This window comes from Acomys minous, assembly GCF_964271855.1.
Source record: "Acomys minous genome assembly, chromosome: 3".
NCBI lineage: Eukaryota > Metazoa > Chordata > Mammalia > Rodentia > Muridae > Acomys > Acomys minous.
In genome coordinates, this window is record NC_140485.1 from 69,320,285 (window position 1) to 69,334,408 (window position 14,124).

The window sequence follows — 14,124 nt, forward strand, 5'->3', positions numbered from 1 at the left end:
CAAAGCAATAACCCAGAGATGATGGAGCCCTGCACTAGGCAGTGTGGGAAAGGCTTCTAGAGAGTTCTGCCAGGTCCACATCAGACTTCACATGGGAAGCCTAAAGCCATTGCTATGGAGACTTCTAGGCTCAGTCATTGCCTTGGCCAGCCTCTATCTACCTTTGCACATGCACCTGTGTGCAGGTGCGCACATGCCTGCATGCACCTGGAGGCTGCAGCTTGACACCTGGTCTCTGCCATTGTAACTCCCCACCTTAGTTTTTAAGACAGTGTCTCTCCTCAACTTTGGATCCAGAGGCCAAATACCTAATACCTTCAATCTACTGGACTCTCCAGATCCAAAGGCAGCTGAGTGTGATCCCATGGGACCACTCTTTCAGCTTGGGCCTTTGTGGACGTGGCTGGGAGCACGAAGCTGTGGCCGGCCTCCTCGCATCACTCTGGCTAAAATCTGTCTACTTCAAATGTGTCTTTTAGGCAGACATGAAACCCTCTGGGTTTTCCTGGTGTGAAGCATCAGGGCAGATGTGACTAGAACATAAAAAGATGTGATGTGCTTTCCAGCAGGTTCCATTGCTGCCATGTGGCATTCCTTTGGGGAGGAGCCTGGAGACACCAGGCTGGGGTCTAGAAAGTATTCCACCAGCTACTGTTCCAGTTCTGTGGGTGCCTGTGGTGTGATCAGTGGGTCTCTGAGGCGGGACTTCCTGCTGAGCAGAGGCCCTTATTTGACAGTGTTCCTGGACCACATCCTGCCTTTCCATAGAAAAGTTCAAGGTGGGAATTCAAGCCTGTCCATTCCACTGTTCCATCAAGGCCCACTGAAGTGACTAGAATTAATCTGGGGCTCAAGTTAAAAGCCTAGAGAAATGTGGACTGGGGAGATGGTTCAGGGGGCAAAATAGCAAGGACCTGAGTCCTGACTTCCAAGATTCATAGACAAAACACGACACTGTGAAACATGCCTGTAATTCCAGCATGGGAGAAACAGAGCCTTAGAGTTAGCCAGCTTAGCTAAATCTATGTGCTGTAGGTTCAGTGAGAGACTCTGAGGGAGACACTCAGTGCTGAGCTCTGGCCTCCACATTAATGCATCCCACACTCAGGCATGCACATACTCACGTGAGTGCAAACACATGCACGGGCCGCCCCACCCCACACAGTCCACAAACCTTACAATCCTCCCTCACACACCCGCATTCTACCCCTTCACGTCACATACAAATACACACATATACACACCTCACTGTTCCACACACTACACACCCTCCACACCCCCTCCATATCACACACCTGCATGCATGTGTACACACACACACACACACACACACACACACACACACACACACACACTCACACCCCTATAGAAAGGACAGTGGCACTCTCCCATCTGAGGAAACAGCCTAGGGAGCTTTACTAGGCTCAGTGGCTGCCAACGAGAGAGAAGCAGCCAGTGTCCTCACCAAGGCTGTGTGGCACTCAGAGAGGGAGATGTCTGAAGGCCTGGGAGGCAACATCTGGCCAGGTCTAACCTGAGGATTCTCTGTCTCCTCGCTAGACCGGGAGCCCTTCTGGGGCAGGGCTATGCCCTCTTCTCTCTCATCCTAGGGCTCATGTAGGCTTTGGCACTGAGGAGTCCCTGGTGAATGTTGGAGCCAGAAGGAAGGAGGAACAAGTGAAGGATAAAGTAAGCAGGCAGCAGGGAGGTGGCGTGGGGAGGAAAAGAACAGGAAGAGAAAAAGGAGAGGGATAGAGAGGTGGGGGAAAGGAAGGAGAGGGAGGGGATACAGAGATGGGGGAGGAGGGGAGGGAGAGGGAGGGGATACAGAGATGGGGAAGGAAGGGAGGGAGAGGGAGGGGATACAGAGATGGGGGAGGAAGGGAGGGAGAGGGAGGGGATACAGAGATGGGGGAGGAAGGGAGGGAGAGGGAGGGGATACAGAGATGGGGGAGGAAGGGAGGGAGAGGGAGGGGATACAGAGATGGGGGAGGAAGGGAGGGAGAGGGAGGGGGTACAGAGATGGGGGAGAAAGAGAGGGAGAGGGAGGGGATACAGAGATGGGGGAGGAAGGGAGGGAGAGGGAGGGGATACAGAGATGGGGGAGGAAGGGAGGGAGAGGGAGGGGATACAGAGATGGGGGAGGAAGGGAGGGAGAGGGAGGGGGTACAGAGATGGGGGAGAAAGAGAGGGAGAGGGAGGGGATACAGAGATGGGGGAGGAAGGGAGGGAGAGGGAGGGGATACAGAGATGGGGGAGGAAGGGAGGGAGAGGGAGGGGATACAGAGATGGGGGAGGAAGGGAGGGAGAGGGAGGGGATACAGAGATGGGGGAGGAAGGGAGGGAGAGGGAGGGGATACAGAGATGGGGGAGGAAGGGAGGGAGAGGGAGGGGGTACAGAGATGGGGGAAGAAGGGAGGGAGAGGGAGGGGATACAGAGATGGGGGAAGAAGGGAGGGAGAGGGAGGGGATACAGAGATGGTGGGAGGAAGGGAGGGAGAGGGAGGGGATACAGAGATGGGGAAGAAGGGAGGGAGAGGGAGGGGATACAGAGATGGGGAAGAAGGGAGGGAGAGGGAGGGGATACAGAGATGGGGAAGAAGGGAGGGAGAGGGAGGGGATACAGAGATGGTGGGAGGAAGGGAGGGAGAGGGAGGGGATACAGAGATGGGGAAGAAGGGAGGGAGAGGGAGGGGATACAGAGATGGGGAAGAAGGGAGGGAGAGGGAGGGGATACAGAGATGGGGGAAGAAGGGAGGGAGAGGGAGGGGATACAGAGATGGGGGAAGAAGGGAGGGAGAGGGAGGGGATACAGAGATGGGGGAAGAAGGGAGGGAGAGGGAGGGGATACAGAGATGGTGGGAGGAAGGGAGGGAGAGGGAGGGGATACAGAGATGGGGAAGAAGGGAGGGAGAGGGAGGGGATACAGAAATGGGGGAAGAAGGGAGGGAGAGGGAGGGGATACAGAGATGGTGGGAGGAAGGGAGGGAGAGGGAGGGGATACAGAGATGGGGAAGAAGGGAGGGAGAGGGAGGGGATACAGAGATGGGGAAGAAGGGAGGGAGAGGGAGGGGATACAGAGATGGGGAAGAAGGGAGGGAGAGGGAGGGGATACAGAGATGGGGGAAGAAGGGAGGGAGAGGGAGGGGATACAGAGATAGGGGAAGAAGGGAGGGAGAGGGAGGGGATACAGAGATGGTGGGAGGAAGGGAGGGAGAGGGAGGGGATACAGAGATGGGGGAAGAAGGGAGGGAGGGGGAGGGGATACAGAGATGGTGGGAGGAAGGGAGGGAGAGGGAGGGGATACAGAGATGGGGGAAGAAGGGAGGGAGAGGGAGGGGATACAGAGATGGTGGGAGGAAGGGAGGGAGAGGGAGGGGATACAGAGATGGTGGGAGGAAGGGAGGGAGAGGGAGGGGATACAGAGATGGTGGGAGGAAGGGAGGGAGAGGGAGGGGATACAGAGATGGGGGAAGAAGGGAGGGAGAGGGAGGGGATACAGAGATGGGGGAAGAAGGGAGGGAGAGGGAGGGGATACAGAGATGGGGGAAGAAGGGAGGGAGAGGGAGGGGATACAGAGATGGTGGGAGGAAGGGAGGGAGAGGGAGGGGATACAGAGATGGTGGGAGGAAGGGAGGGAGAGGGAGGGGATACAGAGATGGGGGAAGAAGGGAGGGAGAGGGAGGGGATACAGAGATGGGGGAAGAAGGGAGGGAGAGGGAGGGGATACAGAGATGGTGGGAGGAAGGGAGGGAGAGGGAGGGGATACAGAGATGGGGGAAGAAGGGAGGGAGGGGGAGGGGATACAGAGATGGTGGGAGGAAGGGAGGGAGAGGGAGGGGATACAGAGATGCGGAGGAAGGGAGGGAGAGGGAGGGGATACAGAGATGGGGGAAGAAGGGAGGGAGAGGGAGGGGATACAGAGATGGTGGGAGGAAGGGAGGGAGAGGGAGGGGATACAGAGATGGGGGAAGAAGGGAGGGAGGGGGAGGGGATACAGAGATGGGGGAGGAAGGGAGGGAGAGGGAGGGGATACAGAGATGGGGGAAGAAGGGAGGGAGGGGGAGGGGATACAGAGATGGGGGAGGAAGGGAGGGAGAGGGAGGGGATACAGAGATGGGGGAAGAAGGGAGGGAGAGGGAGGGGATACAGAGATGGTGGGAGGAAGGGAGGGAGAGGGAGGGGATACAGAGATGGGGGAAGAAGGGAGGGAGAGGGAGGGGATACAGAGATGGGGGAAGAAGGGAGGGAGAGGGAGGGGATACAGAGATGGTGGGAGGAAGGGAGGGAGAGGGAGGGGATACAGAGATGGGGAGGAGGGGAGGGAGAGGGAGGGGATACAGAGATGGTGGGAGGAAGGGAGGGAGAGGGAGGGGATACAGAGATGGTGGGAGGAAGGGAGGGAGAGGGAGGGGATACAGAGATGGTGGGAGGAAGGGAGGGAGAGGGAGGGGATACAGAGATGGGGAGGAGGGGAGGGAGAGGGAGGGGATACAGAGATGCGGAGGAAGGGAGGGAGAGGGAGGGGATACAGACATGGGGGGAAAGGGAGGGAGAGAGAGGGGGTACAGAAGCCAGGGAGGAGAAGGGGAAGGCAAGAGAGGAGTCTGAATGGGGAAAGGAAAGAACAGGAAAAAGAGCAAACTCCAGAAAGAAGGAAACAGCAGATGACAGGGAGAGCCCGTGCTAAGCAATTTACATGTTCTTTCACTTTGTGGGACAGGTCACTCAGTGGTCCCCTTTCCTAGATGAGGAAACTGAGGTCCATGCAGTCAGATAATCTGTGCAAGGCCGTCTGGCTGCATCCACGCTGGCAATCCTATTAGGGGAAGCAATTCCAGAGCACCCCCACCTCAGCCTCCAGCCTCTGCAGAGGAGCAAAAGTACTAAGTGGGATAAGAAGGGGATGTATGTGGCCAGAGTACTCACTTCCCAGGGAGCGGAGGCACACTCCGAGAGGCCGATTTGGTGATGCCTGGAGAGATAAAGAAACACGCGTAAGTTTAGCCACTGACGTCAGGTTCAGCACGAATTCTGGCTTCAGACAGAGGCTGGAAGAGCGTTGTTGCTGGGGCCTTTTCCCTCACAAAGAAGCTTCTCCGAGGTGAGGCACTGAAGTGCTCTCCTCCTGGTGCACTCACAGCCCCTCTGGGTGCCGCAGGAAGGCAAGGCACAGAAGCCATACAGAGCATCTAGGAGCACCGTGTAGAATCCATGCTGCCCTGCATGCTGCACAGGTGAGGAGACAGAGCCACAGGGACAGAAAGTATCTGCTGGGGAGGTCACTTGATCACGGGAGGCAATCCAGAGCTGCAGGGTGAAGGTAAGGCTGGCTCCAACCATGACTTCTTCCCCCTGCTCTTCCTCCTCCCCTCCCCCTCTCCTCTTCCTCTTCCTCCCCTTCTTCGGTCTCCCTCATCTTTCCTCTCTCCTCCTCTCTCCTCCTCTTCCTCCTCTTCTTCCTTCTCTGTCTCTTCTTCCTCCTCTCCCTCTCTTCCCCCTTCCCCTCCCCGCTCCTTTTATTTTTGTGCAGGTGCAAATGTGTGCACTCATAAAGACCAGAGGACAGCCTCAGGTGTCTTTCCTCAGCTGCCGTTCACTTTGGTTTTTGAGACAGGGTTTCCCATTGGCCTGGGATGTGCTGGCTCCAGTGGGCTGTCTACCCAGCAGGCCCCAAAGGAACCTCCTGTTTCCCCCTCTCCAGTTCTGGGGTTACAAAGCAGACACCATGGCCAGGATTCTGACAGAAGTTTCGGGGGTTAAATTCAGGTCCTTACCCTTATGTGGCAAACACTTGACGGACTGAGCTATGTCCCCAGCCCGGACATCATCTGCTGCTGTTCCCTTCTTGTTCCTCCCTCTCCAAATCTAGTTGGTGGGGGTCAGGTCCGGCTCGCTCCAGTGCATCCAAGGAAGGTGCTTCTTAGCTCACTCCTGAGATCCTGGCACATGTCCTATGTCACATTCCGGGACACCTGTCATTCAACTACCTTAGGGAATAGCTACTGGTCATGGTGAAAGGAACGGACTTGTCTGGGAGAGCTATTTTCTAGGATGCGCTTGATCTGGGTGGTTCTGGGGGAATTTTTGTGCCGCATCATTTCAGACAACCTGACTCCACGTCTTCAAACAGCCTGAATGAATTCTGGATGGGACCCGGATGGACCCAGTCACTGAGTTACTCTTCAAGTCTACTGACTCTGGGACCTGGCATCCCCCTCCCCTTCCAGACTCAGAAACTTCTACACGCATGCAGGAAATGGTATCTGTCTTTTACCTGGCATTCTCTGTGTGCCAAGCTTCCTGCTAACCACTTTCTCTACACCGATGATTTTAACGCCCAGGTGGAGAGCTGGAGTGAACATGGGGTGAATCTGCAGGGCCTATGGCCTGGACCCAGGTGGCCCAGCCCTGCAGCCTGTCCCAGCTATGACGCTACAAGCCAAGGGACAGCCGCCAGCATAGCTGCAGCAAGCACTCCCTTAGGAGTTGACTGTGGGCCAGGCCCAGTGGTAACGGCTTAGACATGGGATCTCATTTAATCCTTACTATAGGACCATGAGGCGGGCAAGGCTGTGTCGCTCCCACCCTCTGACCAAAAGCTCTGACAGCCTCTGGATCTGAGCCCCAGGGTTATGGGAGCCTGATCTCTGCAGTCAAGGCCCCCTCACTCTGCTGAGTCTCCTTCACCTTCACGTCGCGTGACAGCTGAGCTCAGACACACAGAGCTATCTGCATGACGACACATGGTGTCAGCATGCACTGATCACAGTAAGAAAAACCTGAGTTCAGCTTGACTCCACTGACAGATGTGAGGGTGTGTGTGTGTGTGTGTGTGTGTGTGTGTGTGTGTGTGTGTGTGTGCACGTGTGCACGCAGGTGCACGTGCACACATGCAGACAGAGTGATGGCATAAGATATACTCTCTACATACCATACTTAAGAACCCCAAAAGGCTATGGCAGCATTGGCTCAAGGTCAAGGAAAATTCTGGCACCCACTTGGTACCTCCTGACACTTCCCTTGACCCCGAGGTAGTTGCCCCAGGCTAGCTCCACATGGCCTCCTTTCTAGTCTCCCAGCACCAAGAACCACTTGTCTCTGTCTGAAGCAGCCAGGCTCACTGCTGGCAAAAGCTCAAGAACGTGGAGCAGATCCAAAAAAAATCATTGAATTAAACACTTTTAATGTTTTCATTAGTGAACATGCAAATACTTACTAAAATGGAACCCACAGAAATATTCCTATGGGCTCCTATGAACGTGCTGTTCCAGGCTTTTGAGCTGAGCGTCTTTCCTTCTGGCTGCCATAGAGTGATTGGCACGGAGGCTTTGCTCAGGCTTGCTTACCTCACCCTCTTCCTGAACCTTCCAGTCGCCTGCCTCTCCCCTCCCTCCCCACGTAGCCAGGCCTTCCACCTCTACTGCTCTTCACACTTTTAGTCACCACCCAGGCAGGGAAAGAGATCTGGGGGGCAGGGGGGGGGACATGGGTACCCGGGAACACAGAGTGCTTTTTCTCTGACAGGCTGTGCTTTTGAAAAATAGCTTTTTAGCATCTTTCCTCCTGTATCAGACTTAAAATTGCCATCCAGGGACACACTGGGGATTGAGAAGGTGGGCTGGACTCGTCTCCTTATGGTCCTCCTGGCTAAGCCAGGACAGACTCCCCTGATAGCTGGCTTGTGTCTGGGGGTGTTGGGGCTGTCACGGGACTCCATGAAAGTCAGAGATTCTGGGTTGAGCAGGAAGGGAGCCAGGCTCTCAGAGCAGAGCCCTCAGTCCCCAAGCTGTGCTCCTGCTGTCCTGGGCCTGCTGATCTCTGAGAAGAGTGTGGTGGATCAATGGTCACTCTGCAGTTGTTGCAGCCAAATGTCCAGGAAGTAGCTTGATAAAGGGTCATGGTGGATGAGGCTAGCCCCAGGGTGGCAGCTGGAGAAACAGGCAATGCTGTGACAGTCTCACAGGAGGTGACATGGTGTCAGTGAAGCTTGGGGTGGCCTTCCCACCCAGGGTGCCTGTTTCACCACTTCCTTCATTTTTTTCCTTTAAAAATGTGTGTGAGTGTGTACGTGTGTGCCTATTAGTCTGCGAGTGAAGTGGCTGCAGAGGGAAAAAAAGGGCATCAGATGAGGTGGAAATGGAGTAACAGGCAGTAGTGAGCTGCTTGATTTGCGTGTTGGGAACTGGACCTTGCATGCAGGTCCCCTGCAACAGTGGTGTGTGCTTTTACCACTGAGCCATCTCTCCAGACCAAGGCCCAGTTTAAATATGTAGAAACTACAGAGAAGTCTCTGTGTGAGGACACACGGTTACGTGACTGTGTGTTGATTGTGACTGTGTGTGTGTGAGCATGCGCGCGCATGTGTGTGTGTGTGTGTGTGTGTGTGTGTGTGTAAGGACACACCCAGTTCTGTTCAGTCACTTGTGCACTCAGTAAGGATTTATCACTCACTATGAGCCAAATCTATAAGCCAGATTTCACAACCGGCTGCCTTAATGTTCTTTCCCGAGAAAGCAGGTGGGGCTTAAGTGCTTAGGCTTGATTTTAAATCTTGCCTCTGTGCACCCCGACTGTGTGGCACTGTGCCCATCATTCTTTTTGAGGCTCACTTTTCTCATCTGAAGGGCGGAGAAACAGTTTGTACCTGCAGAGGAAGCCCAGGCTACCAAACGCCAGCTCCAGTTATTTTTATCTTTCCACGCTCCTGTCCCCATCTTCCCCCTTGGCAGCCATTTTCTGCTGAGAGGCCATTTGACATCTGCACATCTTTATCATCCTCACAGGGGTGTTGTCAAGCAGATGATTCGGAAAGCAGTCAGTACTGGTCCACAGCCTTACTGAGCCTCTGGGCTGACTCTCAACTGATCTTCAGTGAGTCTGGCTTCTGATGCCAGCAAGATGTCTTGAGGCAGGTGTGTATGTGTCACCCAGGTACACTCTCTTACCTTGCCCCAGTGTGTGACTGGCATTACTCTCTGGAATTCAGAAGTGGGCCTCAGTGCCTTTTCTCCTGAAGACACTTTGACAAACACCTCATTTGACCCTCACAGTGCTGTTGCTCAGGGCAGAGGTGAAAGGGGGCTATGTCTCAGAGTATGATTTAAGGGGTCATAAGTACGTGCTCCTCTATGGAAACCATCACAAGTTAATTTTAACGCATGTTAGGAGTATAACAAGGTGACACAGAAGCAAAAATTTCCTGAAGCTGGTTCGAGTGATTCTCTTAAAGTGGATTTATTTCGAGGTTGTTGCTTTTCTTTTTCTTGTAAAGAAAAATTAGTAGCCATAGGCATAGCAAGAGACCGCTGAGCAGATCACTGGGCGGAAACGGCCTGGTGAGGGTGTGTGAGGTGGAGGCACAGTGGTCCCCAGCAGTTGGTGTCCTTGTTCCTACAGTGGGATCTGGCGCATCAAGGGCCTCTGGGATGCTCAGGGTACTCATAGAAGGAGCAGAAAGTAGGTCTGGTTTCTTGGGTGAGCATCCAGCCCACCAGCTTCAGGCCAGAGTAAAACTGAGAATCTCAGTGTGACGCAAGAGGGGGCGGGAAGTCAGAGAGCTGAGCGCCTGCTCCCCAGGGCAACACTTGATGGGACTGTGTGCCTGTGTTGTAGAAGAGGTGCACTCCGCCTGCCTTCTCGGTGTCCAGAACTTTTACCTCTTCCTTCCAGAAGACAGGACATAATTCAGATCCAACCATTGGTTGAGGAGGAATGAAGAAAGGACAGGATGGGGTTGCTAAGTGGCTACTGCAAGCTGGGGGCACTGGGCTCACCTAAGTGTCATCTACTTTATCCCTGCAAGAGTCTGTTAGCATTAACTGTTGCCTTGACACAACCTAGGGTCGCCTGAGAGAAAAGCCTTGATTCAGGAATTGCCTAGATCGGATTGCCTGGTGGGCATGTCCATGGGGGGAACATTGCCATTATTAATTGAAGGAGGAGGAACCAGCCCACCGTGAGTGACACCATCCCTAAGCAGATGGCCACTGGCGGTGTAACAGTCAGCCTAGCATGCACCTAGGACTGAGCCAGAGAGTGAGTCACCCAGCAGTGTTTCTTCACGGCTTCTGCTTCAAGTTCTTGCCCGGACTTCCCTCAAGGATGGACTGTCACTTGGAAGTGTAAACCAAATAAACCCTTTCTCCCTCTGAGTTGTTTTGGGTGAGAGTGTTTTATCACAAGAGATTAGTACCAAGATGTTGCTGTGATGCAGCTGAGCTGGAGGGTTTTATGCCTTTGGGATAGTCTGTTGGAGGATTTTGGAATTTAAGCTGGGAAAAATGATGGAGCGCTCTGAGATTAATGGAATGTTTTGTGGGAGCTTGGATGCCAGGAACGAAGAGAGAAATGTGGGTTGTGGAGGTTTCGGAACTAGTCTTTATTTTGTGCCATTCGTGTGATATTTTGAATCAAGAACCCGTGGTTGCTGGTCAGCTAGGGTTGAAGAATCAGCTGCGGTTAATAAAAGGCCAGCCTATTGAGGTGAAATTCCTTGGGACAAAGCAAGTGTTTCCTCAGGGCTGCACCCAGAAGCTAATGTTTAAGTAGCACCTGGACTTGACAATGTGTGAGGGTCTCCCATGTGGTACCAGTTTTAAAGGTAAGGAAGCTACGTGACTAAAGCATCACAGAGAGCAGCTGAGCCTGGCACTGTGTTGCAGGATTGGAGTTCTAAAGAGTGTCTGGGAGAGGCCACCGGTGAAGGTGCAGCCTCAGGTCCACAGGAGCCTCCAGGATATTAGAGATGGCGGGAGTGAGGGATGTTTACCAAGGACAGAAACAAGTGTGGAGTGGAGCTGACCCCAGACTGTGAGACCAACCATGTGTGCCACAAATAGCAAGGCTGGAGAAGTGAGGCCAGCCAAGCCCAGTGGAGTCCAGAAGATTATGAATGATCCCCAGATGTCAGATAACTGAGCTACATAATTTGGATTCACACTGCTGGATTTTAGTTTTGCTTTGATCTGATTGATCATATCTTCCCTTTTGGGATAAAGAAGTATGCAGCTTGTTTTTGTTTTTGTTTTTGTTTTTTAAATTTTGTTGAAGGCCACAGTTTAAGAGACTTGGATTTTAAAAAAAGACCTTGGACTTTTAAAGTGTTGAAGAATTTAAAAACTGGAGTTTTTAAAGCTGTCCTATGTTTTATAACATAATATTAACATGCAGTCTTGGGGACAAGGGTTTGAAAGCTTATGGCTTAAAAGTGATATGTCTGTGGGTCAAATTGAGAAGTGGGTAGAGTGCCCTAGTTAGCTTTAATTTCCAACGAGGCACAGCCTGGAGCCAACTGAGAGAAAAGCCTCCACTGACACCAAGGGATTGGCTAGACTGGTCTATGGGAGTGTCTATGGGAGATTATCTTGATTATTAACAGCTGCAGGAGGGGCAAACCCACCGTGGGTATCACCATCCATAGGCCAGCGGTCCTGGGTTATATAAGAAAGCTAGCTGATAGCACACATGTCCAACTGGTGGACAAAAGCAGGAAAGATGGTACAAGGACAAAGCTTTTACAACCAGAACTCATAGTTCATGTGAGCTTTGATGCACACAAAGGCTGTGATATACACCGTAGCTCAGCGAGGTGACGGAGTTGAAGAGGAGGCTGCTTTATAATTGGTTAGGTTATAATTACAAGCATAGGCAATGAGAAAACTACGGTGTATGAATCATCATTCCAATTTTCATGTGATAAAGGAATATTAACACAAGAAAGCTGCCGAGCACGAGCTCGTGAGCAAGCCAGAGGGCAGCATTCTTTGGTGGTTTCTGCTTCTAGTTCCTGTGTTGAGCCATTGCTCTGGAGTCTCTCAATGGTGGACTGTGTATAAGCCAAACAAACTCTTTTCTCCTCTAAGTTGTTCTGGTCAGAGTGTTTTTTTTTATCACAGCAGCAGAGATGAGACTAGAACAGAATCCAAGAGTTGGTCTCAATGACATGGCCCTTAGAAGGCAACGAACCAGGCACAGGAGTGTTAAGAAAACTTTACTTCAAAGCTAATATTGACTTGAAATTAGCTCATCTCTCAACACCACTGTCTGCATCCATGTTTCAAAACACATAACCACTCACCCATCTACCTAACCACCTAGCTACCCACTCATCCACCAATCAATCCATCCATCCATCCATCCATCCATCAGTCTATCTATCTATCTATCTATCTATCTATCTATCTATCTATCTATCTTCACCTATGTATTCAACCTATTCACCCACCTACCCACTCACATACTTATTTACCCACCCACTTATTCATCCATAATTAAGCAGGGAACTGAGCTACGTATTAATTAGGAAGAGATTTTAAATGCATGTGTAGGGATGAAGCATTGTCATTGGTGGACTCTAGGCAAATGTTAGACTGCTGAGCTGTGCTTCCGGTCCTTCACTTCGAGGCAGGTGTTCTACCACTGAGTCACACCCTCGGCCTTCAGCTCAAAATGGCTACCAAATGTTTTCTGTGGTGCTGATAGAGAAGGAGGGGAGAGGGAAGCCAGAGTCACAGGACTGGGCTGGGAATGCACCCCAAAGTGACCCTGATCTGTTTTAATTTCAGCATTTCTTGGAACCAGAGATGAGGAAGGGCCTGCGGCCTCTTTGGTCCCACCTGTGGTGGCCAGGTGGCCAGGTGGACCTCTTGTAGCTGAAGAAGCATCCAGCAGCACCTCTCGGGAAAGCAGATTTTGATGTGCACTCTCTCCATTTTTTTCCATGAAGTCCCCATCTTTGCACAGCGTACCGTAAAGACCAAACAAAGGCATGGCCCAGGGCCAGCCTCCCACCCTGCCTCTAAGCCCTGTGGTTATTTGATTCAGAGAGGGACAATGGTCTACATTAATCATTTGCCATGCCTCCGGGGTGAGCCAAGCTCGCCACACACCTTAACCTCATTTAATCCCTGTGTGGCACTCTAAAGAGTGGGTCATTATCATAGCCCGGTTGACAGTGGAGGAAACTGAGGCTCAGATTGCCTGGCTGGCCAGTGGCTGGGCTAGGAGGCAGACCCGGATGCGCCACACCCAGAGTTCATACTCTCATGCTGACTCAGTCCAAGCTGTCTCTGAGACATAGTAGGAAATTGGCCTGGGCCTCTACCCAGAAAAAAAAAAAAAAAACAAAAGAAAAGAAAAGAAAAGAAAAGAAAAGGAAAAAAAAAGATGAAGGTATTTGAACAGGGCTGGTAATTCCTTTTAAACTCTCAAAAGGGTCGTTTTCACAGATGCTTGTGGGTGCCAGGAGAACTGTTGGGTGCCCTCTATCATCCAGTCTTGGTCTCAGAGCCCTCACCTTTGTGGTGAGACTTTGAACAGGGCTGCCTAGCTTCATAACGGGCATGTAAGGGCAATTGTCATTGTCTTGGTGACAGAATAAGTAATCAAGGAAGCTTGGATTTGCTCTCACTAAAGTTTCGTGTGAGGTTGCTTTGCGCTGGACACATGCATACCTTTTGGTTACTGGTGACAGTTCTATAGCATTCCTGTCCCGTGATCTGCCATCACACGGAGACCATGAGTGAGGACAAGCCGGGGGCTGAGGGTGCCATTGGCAGACTTTCCTTGAGCATACTGTCAGGGAAAGGGTTAAGCCAAATGCTTCAGCAAGACAGCTTAAAGCCGTGTGCTCACCTCAAAGCTCTACCAGGAAGGCTGACAATCCCAGCAGAGCAAACAAAAGCCCAGATTGTTCTAGAGAAAACTAGTCTGACAGCATCATTTGCCAATAATTTTCTAAACAGCTTTAACTTTCTTCTGCTTCCTTGACTTCAACCCAACCTGAAAGCAGTGGGCAGACAAACTCTCCTCTTGGGCCACAGAACCCTGTGATCAAGACTCCTGCTGGGAGGAGGTGATGGTGAGAGGGAGCCTAGGGACAGAGCTGGAGACACAGCAGATCATGCCTTAGGTAGGGCCAGAAATGCGCCTGAGGCTGCTGTCCTTCACAGCTATGCCGGGGTTTCTCAGAAGCAGACATCAAGAAGGGTAGCTCAGGTCAGGACCATGTATAACCTGTCCCGTGAGTGATAGGTGGGACAGTGTTTCATGTGTGCACGAGTTCCTTTCTAGAACCATCGATGTGAGTAACCGATTCTGGGAATGGTACCATGGGTCTCTCAG

General features: G+C 52.2%; 1 protein-coding gene across 2 annotated transcripts in view; it reads right to left on the reverse strand.

The window, feature by feature from the left end:
• Positions 1-14,124, reverse strand: part of EYA2 (EYA transcriptional coactivator and phosphatase 2) — a 175,556-nt gene that overhangs the window by 88,963 nt on the left and 72,469 nt on the right. For both annotated transcript variants that reach the window (XM_084775075.1, XM_084775076.1), the window contains exon 3: positions 4,930-4,975. In XM_084775075.1, the coding sequence (XP_084631201.1) occupies positions 4,930-4,975 (46 nt within the window). The remainder of the gene's footprint in view (positions 1-4,929; positions 4,976-14,124) is intronic.